This window comes from Microcaecilia unicolor, chromosome 7 (assembly GCF_901765095.1).
Source record: "Microcaecilia unicolor chromosome 7, aMicUni1.1, whole genome shotgun sequence".
NCBI classification, from domain to species: Eukaryota; Metazoa; Chordata; class Amphibia; order Gymnophiona; family Siphonopidae; genus Microcaecilia; species Microcaecilia unicolor.
In genome coordinates, this window is record NC_044037.1 from 265,898,226 (window position 1) to 265,910,816 (window position 12,591).

General features: G+C 42.8%; 1 protein-coding gene across 1 annotated transcript in view; it reads right to left on the reverse strand.

The window, feature by feature from the left end:
• THSD7B (thrombospondin type 1 domain containing 7B) overlaps window positions 1–12,033 on the reverse strand; it is a 595,317-nt gene extending 583,284 nt beyond the window's left edge. The window contains exons 1-2 of the mRNA XM_030210867.1: window positions 12,021–12,033; window positions 10,249–11,056 (exon numbers count right to left, since the gene is read on the reverse strand). Of these exons, the coding sequence (XP_030066727.1) occupies window positions 10,249–11,056; window positions 12,021–12,033 (821 nt within the window). The remainder of the gene's footprint in view (window positions 1–10,248; window positions 11,057–12,020) is intronic.
• Window positions 12,034–12,591: the final 558 nt, after the last annotated feature.

Genomic DNA, 12,591 nt, shown 5'->3' on the forward strand with positions numbered 1-12,591 from the left:
AGTTGTATGTGTGAATAAAGCTTCACAAGTGAAAGAAGAAAAAGATAATGGTGCTTCTGAAAGAATATTAACAGAATAAAGACATTATTAGGACAGTTTTCAAAAGAATTTGCCCAGGTTAACTAAATGGTTTGCAGTATACATTTCTTGGGTTCAAATTATTTTCACTTAGAAAATGCACAGATACATGTGGGCCAAGGGACTTCTCCACTCCATCCCAAAGTATAAAGAGAAACTCTGTTTATATGAAACTGTCCCCACCACAGACATAGAAGCGCATGCATACATGCTCTATCTTGCTCTTTAGTCTTGCAAACGTGTACATTCATGCACTCTCAATCTGACATACAAATGCACATGTATACCCTGTGCCACATTTCAGACATACACACACACTGTGGTGGTGTGCTGCTCTCTGTTATTCATAGGCTCATTTGGTAAGTTCTCCTCACCCCACCCCCAACCTCAGCCCCAGCCGCACCATCACAAAAGGGAAGGTCTTGCTTTCCTGCAGGAAATGGCCGGGTGGCAAGTAAAGCACTTGCGCAGTAGCCATTTCAGGGGGACCCCTTACCACCACCCATTGAGGTGGCGGTAAGGGCTCCAGTGCTAACCCAGCAGTAACCGTACAGTGATTACCACTGGATACAGTCCACACTACAAAAATTAACACATTTTTTTAGCACTGGAAATGACAGCACGGTAGGGGTGGGAAGTACCGCTGGGCTGCTGTGGTATCCCGGAGGTACTTCTGTTATAGCGAGCGGTAAGCTGCACTGGGCTTACCACCGCTTAGTAAAAGGAGCCCTTACAGTCTTAACTTACAGTCAGTTACTCTCATTAGGATAGCAAGAGGGGAGTTTTCATTACAGAGTTTTAATTACATATAATCACTTTGGGCCCTGTTTACTAAGCTGTGCTGTAGGCGTGCAAACTTTTTAGCACACACTAAAAATTAGCGTTCTTGCATTTGCTACCAGCTCTTTTTCTCAGCCTGCAGTTACAGACCCCCTCACACTTTCTCTCATTTCTTTTACATTCCTATATCTTTTCAACAGTACGTTTTTTACATTCCTATATCTTTTCTACTCAAATGTCAGGCCACCTTTCAAGGGTGGGGTGATCTCTGAGGGACCCACCCCACAGTAGCCAGGCCCCCTGCAACCAATCACAGAATCTATGGCAAGGCAGAATTGGTGTGTAGAGTCTGAGCTCTTTCATTGAAACTTGGGGACTATGAGTCAATTTTAGCAGACAATGGAAAAGGTGCCTGTACTGAGTACCCCCAAGTACCCCCTCAAAAAAAGCCCTGCTTTTCAACACCCCAACCCTCACAGCACTTACTGTTTCCACTAGCTTTTTCTAAGGTTACTTCCCTTCAGAGCTCAGGATCTGGACCCCCAAAGTAATTTCACCACTCCTCTTTACCAAGCCTACAGCAGCTTTTTTCCCATTGGCTAGATCTTACCACAGTTTTTTCACTAGAGGGAAGAAGCTTGTAGAGATAAAGAGGGCTGAACTCTGAAAAAATATTCAAACGCTTTAGCCATCCTTCTGGCTTTGAGACATTTAACTTAGAAATCCCTAGAATCCTGAAAAAAATCCACACAGCTGGCAATCCTAACCTCTCAAGCCCTGAGCATATCTGACTAGTTCCCCCTAAACTTTTGGCCCCTTGGTATGCGCCAAGTTTGCCTATCCATTAATCTGACCATGGCAATAGACTACCTTCTTTTATAAATCAGATTTTTTTTTCCTTATCACTTTTGGTGTAATTTGATATAAAGTTTTACCAGCAATTCCCCCCCCCCCCCCCCCCCCACCAAAAAAAAAAAAATGTGAAATTTAATTTTACTTTTGACATGTAAATAAATCAATCACTTAAGAAATGTTTTGACACATATTGTTGAAACTAAGGTAAATGATTAAAGTGAATGAGTTTGCTCATATTATAGAGCTGAGAGATTTCTGTTGCTCTATTCAATGATGCATACCTTGGTTTATGATACCTGACAAAATAGTGTAGCCAATATTTAAGGGCTAGCCTGTTTCATTTGTGAAGAAATACTGCTGTACTTTACCTCAGAGTGCATACTGTAAGCAGCAGAATGGGGTGAGTAATTGGGGCTTTGGCCAGACCAATAGAGCATCAGCGTACAGATTGTTCAAGAACAAGGGCTGGAGATTTAGGGCTCTGTTTACTATGGTGCACTAGCATTTTTAGCGCATGCACAAAATTAGCGCGTGCTGTGTAGGCACCCATAGGAATATTATGGGCACCTATACAGCGTGCTCTAAGGGTTAGCGTGCGTTAAAAGCACTAACGCGCCTGTAGCGCGGCTTAGTAAACAGGGCCCTTAGTTCATCTGGCCCTTCTAACCAAAAATGTGTTCCTCTGCCTGTGCCTGAGTACATCCCCCTCCCCCCCCCCCTTCTATCTTCTTTTACAAATTCCTTTCATAGAAAAACTTGCTTTTCTGCATTATTTACACCCTGGATATATCTAAATCTCTATATCATATCTCTAGCTAATCTCCTTTCCTCCAGATCATGTATAATTGAGGGCCTTATGATTTAAATTTTAAGAAAAAATGGTGCAAAACTCCTACAGCTCTGCTGGCTTGCATAGTTTTGAAACAGCACATCTTTTAATTGAAAGTCCACAACAAAAAAAAAGCAATTGTGAATAGCAAGGTTTCTGCAGAATGCACTATTGGACTGTTGTCTCAACATGCTACGATTAACAATAATGCAAATATTTATGTAACAGGATGCCACAATGTGCCTTCCTATGCAATGGTAAGAGAAACACCCTGGGCCCTGCGTCCAGAGTTGTGTCAGTGAAATTAATGAAGAGTTGGTCTGTTCTGGTCTGTGGACATAGCACAATGGTAGTAGATTCTCAAGAAATGGAAGGTAATGTAAAAAAAGGAGTATGGGGAGGGGCCTAAAGTCTTTCTCATAAGAACGTAAGAAAAGCTATACTGGGTCAGACCAATTGTCCATCTACCCCAATATCCTGCTTCCAACAGTGGCCAATTCAGATCACAAGTATCTGACAGAATCCCAAATAGCAGTAATATACATGTTACTGATCTCAGGGACAAGCTGTAGCTTTCCCGATGTCTATCTCCATAGCAGACTATGGACATTTCCTCCAAGAACTTAACCAAACCTTTTTTAATCCCAGATACGCTAACCACTGATACCACTTCCTCTGGCAAAGAGTTCCAGAGCTTAACTATTCGTTAAGTGAAAAATATTTCCTCCACTGTATTTTAAAAGTAGTACCATGTATCTTCTTTGTGTGTCCCCTAATCTTTCAGCCCCAGAAGAATCCAGTAACAAGAAAAATGCAGTGAGCAGGGTGGTGGGTCTCCTGCCCTGTGGTTGCTCAGGTCCTCAGTCTTCTGCTCAAGAGGAGCAGCAGTAAGGCAAAGTCCATGAATGTAGAGCGGGTGTAAACCTGAAAACCAGCTGAACCATGGGGAACAAGATGCCTTAAGGAGGAGAAAGGGGAGATCTTGTGATGTCCTCAAAGAGAAGTAGAGAGAAAAGTTGCAACCAGTTCCACATTTGAGTCAGGGAAAAGATTGGAACTCAGAAGCAGTTTGAGTACATGCTAGAAATCTGAGTGATAGGAGGTCAGAAACAGCAAACAAGAGAAACTTCTACGATCAATCCACACAGCACAAGAGGAGTAAAGGCTGACCACAGACCAACCCAACTTGGGAGATGGTGCTGAGGAACACTTTATTGGTTATACAAAGGACCTGACACGGTCCGTGTTTTGACGCAACAAAGCACCTGCCTCAGGGACATGTGTCCACTGAAATGCATGTTTTTTGTTCTCACATATACAGTTTATGACGTGTATATATATATATACCAATATCAAGAAATACAAAATCCCAGAATAAACCTCTGGTAAATTAAAGTAGAATACAACTGAAAAACCAGGGTCCAATTGGAGAGGGATAATGAGAGAACAGATATAATGAGATAAATCCCATAAAAACTTAAATACATATATACATTTTGTTTTTTGGAGTAATCTCAGCGTAAAAACTCACCCAAGCAAGGAAACGCCAAAGCGATTTATACCTCTCAGGGTGACTAATCTTCTCAATCATAGATTTACTCCTATAATTTTCATTTTTCTTAAGTGAGCAAACACCCAGTGCTCTTAAAATTAAACTTCACACTCTAACAATCATTCTCTCACAGTCCCCCCCCCCCCCAATATATTCACTCTAGCACTCCAGTAGATAGTGCTACAAAAATATTTTCAACACTTAGCTTAAGTAGAGGTGGTCCACTGTTGTGTCCTTCTTCATTACAGCATATCAAACTCACACCAATACTTCTTGAAAGCCAATAACAACCGCTGGAAAAATCATAATCTTAACAAAAATTCCCACGCGTTGCAGTATACCATCAAATCTTCACTAAACGCTTCCAATCATATGTCCCGTCAGTGAGAGAATGATTATTAGAGTGTGAAGTTTAATTTTAAGAGCACTGGGTGTTTGCTCACCATAGGCGTAGACTGGGGGGGCGAGGGGGGGCAATGCCCCCCCAAACGACGACGAGGCGCCGCCGCGCCATTAGTTTAAAAAAAAAAACCACATGCAGGCACGCGCTCCTCTCCATCCGCTTGGCTTCCCTGCTCTCTCTGTCTGCGTCCCGCCTTCCTAGAGGAAGGCGGGACGCAGACAGAGAGGGCAGGGAAGCCAAGCGGACGGAGAGGAGTGTGTCCGTCTACCCCTCTCTCTTCATCCCTCCCTCCGGCACAGGCAGCAGTCTTTTTCAGCGTTCCTGGCAGCGGTAGCAATGTACACGCTGCCTTCAGCTCTGCCCCAAAGCCTTCTCTTGAAGTTCCTGTTCCTGCATAGGTGGGAACAGGAACTTGAAGAGAAGGCTTCCGGGGCAGACCGAAGGCAGCGTGTACATCGCTACCGCTGCTAGGAACGCTGAAAAAGCTGAAGACTGTTGCATGCGCCGGAGGGAGGGAGGGAGGGAGGGAGGAAGAGAGGGGGTAAACAGAGTCACGATCTTGGACCTCGGGGGGGGGGCAGTAGAAGGAAGATGGATGGAACTGGGAGGGGTGGGGAGCAGAGGGAAGGAGCAAGAGATGGATGGGATTGGGAGGGGTGGGGAGCAGAGGGATGGACCAGGAGATGGATGGGTTTGGGAGAGGTCAGGCACAGCAGAGGGAAGGAACAGAAGATGGATGGGACGGAGGGATGGTGGGCAGAGGGAAGGAACAGAAGATGGATGGGACTGGGAGGGGTGGGGAGCAGAGGGAGAAGCAAGAGATGGTTGGGACTGGGAGGGGTGGGGAGCAGAGGGAAGGAGCAAGAGATGGATGGGACTGGGGAGGGTGGGGAGCAGAGGGAAGCCTACTGGAAAGAAGACACTGCATAAAACAGAAGACACTGGGACCAAAGCGAATAGAAAAACTAAATGATCAGACAACAAAGGTAGATAAAAGTATTTTATTCATAATTTATTAATTGAAATGTGCATCTGTGATATTTTGCCTGTAAATTACAATTCCTTCCTTCACATTAGCATATTCATTTGCATATGTATATATGCAAATGATATGATAATATGCTCCGCCCATTCTTTGCCCCCCCAAATGAAACAGTCAAACTACGCCTATGTTGCTCACTTAAGAAAAATGAAAATTATAGGAGTAAATCTATGATTGAGAAGATTAGTCACCCTGAGAGATATAAATCACTTTGGCGTTTCCTTGCTTGGGTGAGTTTTTACTCTGAGATTACTCCAAAAAACAAAATGTATATATGTATTTAAGTTTTTATGGGATTTATCTCATTATATCTGTTCTCTCATTATCCCTCTCCAATTGGACCCTGGTTTTTCAGGTGGATATATATACGACATGTTTTTTCTGCCAACATGTCTGCTTTTAAACATAAAGTATATGTTTTAGCTAAAATATCTGTGTTTTAGTTTTAAGTTGTACATTTTATATCTATTTATTAATTATTTATTTTTGTTCACTTTTATTACTTGATTGATTAAACATGATATGTTTTTATATTATGTCACATATGTAACATTTATATGTTTTTTTAGAATACCATTTGTGACCCCTGAGGCAGGCGCTTTGTTGAGTCGAAACACGGACCGTGTCGGATCCTTTGTAAAACCAACAAAGTGTTTTCTAGCACCATCTCCTGAGTTGGTTTGGTCTGTGGTCTGCCTTTACTCTTCTTGGGCTGTATCCTACTTGCCTAGTCAGAGAGGTTGAACATGGAGAACAGATTAGGAGGTCAGAAGAGTATTAAATCCTGGAGAGGAAATAAGGGACTTTCCTAAGCACTGAAACATTGCTGTGAGTCTGTGAGGAGCATGAGAGAGAAGAAGAGCAAGTAATTGGAGACTAGGGTATATCCAGACCTGCCAAGTTTATCATATTTAGTGGAAGACTCACACTTTTACTGGTCATCTCCTGCACGCCCGCTGGAGAGCAAGGATCTCCCGCTGAGCCAGGGCCCCCCCATCTTCCAGATGTCTTTCTCAATCCTGACCTGCCTTGCCCCTGCCCAAGTGTCCAATACCACTCCCCCCCCCCCCCCAACGCGTACCTGGTAGAGACAAATTTTAAGAGATTTCAGAATTTGGTTAAAACCTATTTATTCCCATGTGGAAGAAGATGCTCTGAGAGGTTAGTTTTGCCAGGGGGAAGTAGAGGAGTGGAGGTCTCAGGATTCAGGTGACAGGACAGCGTTTGAGGGATTGTTTAGTTCTTTTCTGTTATGTATATTTTATGAATATTTTCATTGGAAACTGCTTTGTTTCCCCTTCTGAATGATAGCAGTAGTATAACAAACTTTTTTAATAAACAGTAACCTGTAGTGAGCAGTGTCGAGTGATAAGGCACATTATTTGAGCAGGGCCGCCGAGAGGGTGGGCAGGGGGACAAAATTCCCTGGGTCCGGGCCTCCAAGGGGGCCTGGTGCCGGGGTCTCTCTCCTCCTACTTCCAGGCCGCCGGCGCTGCAGTCCCCGGTCTCCACCTGCCTGCCCTCGGCTCCGTCGCCGGCCCCCTTCTGTCTGCCACCGGGCCCCCTGCATTTGGAAAAGAGAGAGTCTCTAGTTGGCAGCACAGTGCCTCGCATCTGTTTGAGAGCGGCGGATCGCCTCAGGCCTTCCCTCACTGTGTACCACCCTCATCTGATGTAACTTCCAGTGTCCGCGAGGGCGGGGCACAGAGATGGAGGGTCTGAAGGGAGGCGATCTGCCGCTTTCACATGGAGGTGAGGCGCTGCTCACTGGTGCTGCGCTGCCGATTTGAATGCATGGGGCCCGGTGGCAGACGGAGGGGGGCTGTCGACTGGGCTGGGGGTGGGAGGGTGGAGACTGTGGACTGTGGAGCCAGCGGCCTGGGAGCAGGAGAGGGAGGCAACAGTGGTAGCGATTGGGGGGGGGGTGGCGGGGGCCCCAGAGGCGGCCTTGTCCCGGGCCCGGCTCAGTCTCTCAGCAGCCCTGTATTTGAGCAATAGTGTGACAACATTGACCCTGAAATGAAGAACAAAAAAAATCCATGCAGGCCATTCCTTATATAGCTAGGACTACACAGAAAAGGAGATGCCAGTTCTTGCTTTTGTGACAGAAGAAATTACAGCTTGGAGGCTTGTTCTCATTAAATTTTCCTTATAAATTTGTTATTAAAATTCAAGGTCATACACATATATTTTAAAAACCTTCTCATCTGCAACTTTTCAGAATACTAGATCTGTAGTAGCTGTGAATCCAGTTTCTGATATAATATCACCCCAATTGTAGGCCAGTGGTTCCCAAACCTGGCCCTGGAGGCACCCCAGCTGGTCAGGTTTTCAGGCTATCCACTATGAATATTCATGAGAGAGATTTGCATACAGTGGAGGCAGTGCATGCAAATCTCAAAAAAACATTACTAGTTTGCACAATATAGAGCTGTTTAACGAAAGGATTAAGCTTAATCTTTTATTGATATTGTTACCATATTCTACACCTTTATCCAGGGTGATTATTTCAAAGTTTCTATTGAAGCATTTAATCCACTTTGCTGGATTTATTGTTAATGTTCATTGTTAGTGCTTGCTCCTCCACCTTTCATACAGTGCTACATACAAATAAAAGAACAAGTTGGGTGATAGCAGACTGCAGCATTAGAAAGATTGATGACTGCCCTGGTATGCAACCTATGAAGGACTCTGACATGATTACTCATGGACTGAATCAAAATGCAAACTGCATTGCATTGAGGAATTCAGATAATTTAATATGAGCATTCCATCATATATAGCATATGGATAAAGTATTATGGACAAGGTGACTTCTGCACACTTCTTAGCTTCGCTGTTTGACAATGACATTTTCATTATTAAATAGGATTAAAGTGTATTCTGTTATCACACCCAAAACATCAAATATCTATGATTATTTTCCTATATTAATTAATTTGCTTTGCTATTGGGGAGGGGGGAGGCTCCTTTTACTAAACTGGGTAAAAGGTGACCCTAGTGAACCCTTATGCAGGTCTTTCCTAAGCGCTAAGACTGTTTCCTTACTCCTCCACCTGCTGGGAATCAGCTGTCAGTGCGCCGCTCCCTGCCACTTCGGAGCAAGTGGCAGGGAGCGGGGCAACACAGACCCCCTCCCTCGCCGCATCACCAACATGCCCCCCACCCGATGAGCATGAACAGCCCATGTCCCCTCACGCACCTCCCACCGAGTTCCACACTCCGTCCTCCCTCTGATTTCAAACCCCCCTGCATTACGGCCCCCTGTACCCCCTTCCGTGACCCTGTCGACCCCCTCTTCCCACCGAAAACCATCCCCCGCCGCCGTCCAGTACCTGTGCTGACGGGAGACCCCAACCCCTGTCAGCCGAAGTCCTGTGCTGGCCTTCACGGCGTTGCTTCTTCAATGATCTTCTGTTCAAGTTCCTCTGCGTCCTTCTGACGTCAGACACACGCAGAGGAACTTCAACAGAAGATCATTGAGGAAGCAATGCCGTGAAGGCCAGCACAGGACTTCAGCTGACGGGGGTCAGGGCCCCTGTCAGCACAGGTACGCCACGATGGCGGGGGACGGTTTTCGCCAAGAAGGGGGGTCGACAGGGTCGCGGAAGGGGGGTTCAGGAGTCCATAAAGCAGAGGGGGTGAAAACGGAGGGAGGGTAGAGTCTGGAACAGCGAGGGAGGGTGGGGGATGGCCTTGCTAGCGCCCGTTTCCTTCCCTTAAGAAACAGGCATTTTTTACTAGTATTCTAAAATGGAATCTGAGTGCTCAAATACCTTTATAGAATAAACTCTCACTGTGCAGCACTGGAGTGCCTAAACAGAGACACCCACTTTTTCCCCTTAGAATTAAATTCTATAAATGTGCATAAAAAAATCAGCACAAAAAAAATAGCAGTTAGTGTTATTCTATAAGTGGCGCTTAAAGTTAGATGCCATTAATAGAATAGTGCATAGCACCGGGAACCATGACTACATTTAGGCATGACCATTTACACCAACGAAACCTTGGTGTAAATCCACACACCTAAATTAGGTGTAGATCTCCGTTACTCTACAACAACTTGCATAAATTGTGGAAACACACCTGATCTGCCCATGACCCCCCCCCCCCCCCCCTTTTTGGACCCACATGTAAAATTTATGCATGGGTTCTGTGCCTAAATTTATGTGCGTAAATTTTAATGAAATCCAATTAGCATCTATAATTGCTTGTTAACATCTCAATTATCCGCGATTGTTACAGAATTTGGGGGTTAGTGTCCTAAATCAATTTAGTGTGTGCTAGCCTGCATGTTAAAAGGTTCTAGAATGTGTTTTAAAATAATTTTAAAATCAATGTGTGAAATGAACTGAAAGAAACCATCACAAGTTAGGAGGAAAAAGGTCAAAGATATACTATTCCTGTTGATTTTTGCATTCTACTATTGTTATTACATTGTATTCACATACGTTGTCTTTATAACTAATGTAACTTGGATTTGTTATCAAATGTTTTACTTTTAATGTGAGCCACATTGAACCAAAACTTGTTTGGGATAATTGTGGGATACAAATGTAAGAAAGAAAGAACCTGAAAATGAACCAGACATTTTTGCCCTGTGCATATAACTATATTTAATCCTCCTGTTTCAACTTGTTTCTGTCCCGTGCATTTGCTCATGGTTAAATAATGCTACAGTTCTTTTATAGTTAGGATCATCATCTTACCTCAACATGGCATTTTTTCCATCACTCCTTGTACATCTAACCTGCCTTGTCTGATAACCTATCTCTATCTCCCATGGCTTGGAATGATGAGGTTTATAACTTTGATGCTTAAATGTACTTCGCTCTGTAGAATCTGAACTAAAATCCAACATAGTTCGTCCACTTAGGTTAACTTCCTTAAGATGAGGGAGTCTGCACTCGCTCCAGGGTCCAACCTTAAGATTGTACTTATGTTCTTCATCTCCAACAGGACAGGAAATATGGTAATTACAACTTCTTGATTCAGTGAGGTTTGGGCATTTCAATCCACCATAGAGGGGAGGAGAGATAACTGAACGAGTTCTATGTTGAAGACTCTTTCCACAGACCTTGCTACACTCAGACCATGGTGAAAATTCTGATACAACACAGTCTCGTGGACAGGGTATGAGACAGGCTTGTTCCATAGGTGGCTGAGGTGTGAAATACTCACATATTTCATTGGCAACAACTGTTCTGTTCAACTGTTGAATGCAAAGCACTTTCCTGTGTTGTAGTCCATGTTGTGCAGTCACACATTCTGAAGTCCATGGTTTGACTTCACCATGAGCAAAAGGGACAAGAACACAATTTTCCCAGTCTGAAACTTCCCACTCAAAGAGTTCATTGTGCCAGTCACATATTTTGAAGCAATGTCTCTGGCTAGTCAGTCTATCATGTTCTTTGCAGTTTGAATGATGAGCTGTCCAACCTTCCATATGAACACACCATACTGTTCGACTCTGAATACCTCCTGGTCCACAGTCACCCATGCATCGCCCCCAGTGACCTGAGAAAAAAAAATAATAGGCAAATACTCAAGTTAACATATTCATAATTAGAGCTAAATAAAACAAAAGGTAATTGCCTACAAATGTTAAAGAATTATTTATTTATTTATTTATTTATTTGTAGCATTTGTATCCCACATTTTCCCAACAATTTGCAGGCTCAATGTGGCTTACATTTGCCATAATGGTGGTTGCCATTTCCGGGTAACAGAATTACAAATGGTAATGTGTTAAGTTGCATACATACATGGTAACACACATCTAACATAACATACATGAACAGATCATGGTATAGATATATATCATGTGCATATATATGTTAAGGAAGAATAAATTATGGTAACACATGAAAGTTCCTGAGTAAGAAATTGGAAGAATAAATTATAGTAATACATGAACGTTCCTGAATACGAAATTGGGTTGTATCATTCTTTAGGTCATCAACTATGGAGAGACCATATTCGACATAGAGATTGAAGTGGTTATGCTTATTCATTAGTGGTAAGGAGGTTGATCAGTCAAGTGATAAGATTTCAATTATGTCTATGTCATGTAAAGTCTTATTTTTGGTGTTTCAGATGCGTGTTTATGGGTATGCCTTCTTGAACAGATCTGTTTTCAGTAGCCTTCGGAAGATAGTTAGGTCTTGCGTTATTTTTATGGCCTTCGGTAGTGCGTTCCATAGCTGCGTGCAGATGTATGAAAAACTGGTCGCGTAAATTTAATGCATAATGAGATATAATCAGATGAGATTCAATACAGCATACATTTTTGCTAAAAATGATTTTGATTATTTTGGGGCCCATGTACTAAAGTGTATTTGTGTCGGCCATTTAACACTCATAGACATGGCTTATCACATGTATTAACACTCAATAACACTGCCTTGGATGAATCTCTTCAGAAAGACAGTTAATAAATTCCAATAAATAAAGCAAGAAAGAAAGAAAGAAAGAAACGCACATGAAACACACATTATCACATACAATGCAGTGCCATGCACTTGTATGTCAACAGTAGTACAAAAACTTAACTACACCTCTCTTTCCTCAATCTGCATGTCATTAATAAGGCAGTATAATTCTTGCAAAAATCATCTAATCACTGTGAAAGCATTTAATTATAGATTAAAATGAATGAAATTAAATTTGCCTGCAGACATAAATTAAACATCTCTGCTTGCTCTGAATAAAATCAAACTTACTCTTATAATGCCTCATTGGGAACTTTAGTAAAGTTTATTAGGGCAATTCTAGAAACAGGTGCTTAGACGTATGCATCATTGGTGCCAATAATCAACAGTGACATACATATATGCACTAGGAGTTATTCTATAAGGTAAACACCTAAATGCTATACTCCGAGATTCTATATATTGCACTGAAATTTCCACAAGGAAATCAAAGCATGTTCCATAACAATGCACATAATTTAATTAGTTAACAAGCTAATCAACACTGATAATTGGATGTTAATCGCGTTACATCTCTTCGTCGGATGCTACACTGGCTCCCAATTATGGACTGTATTACCT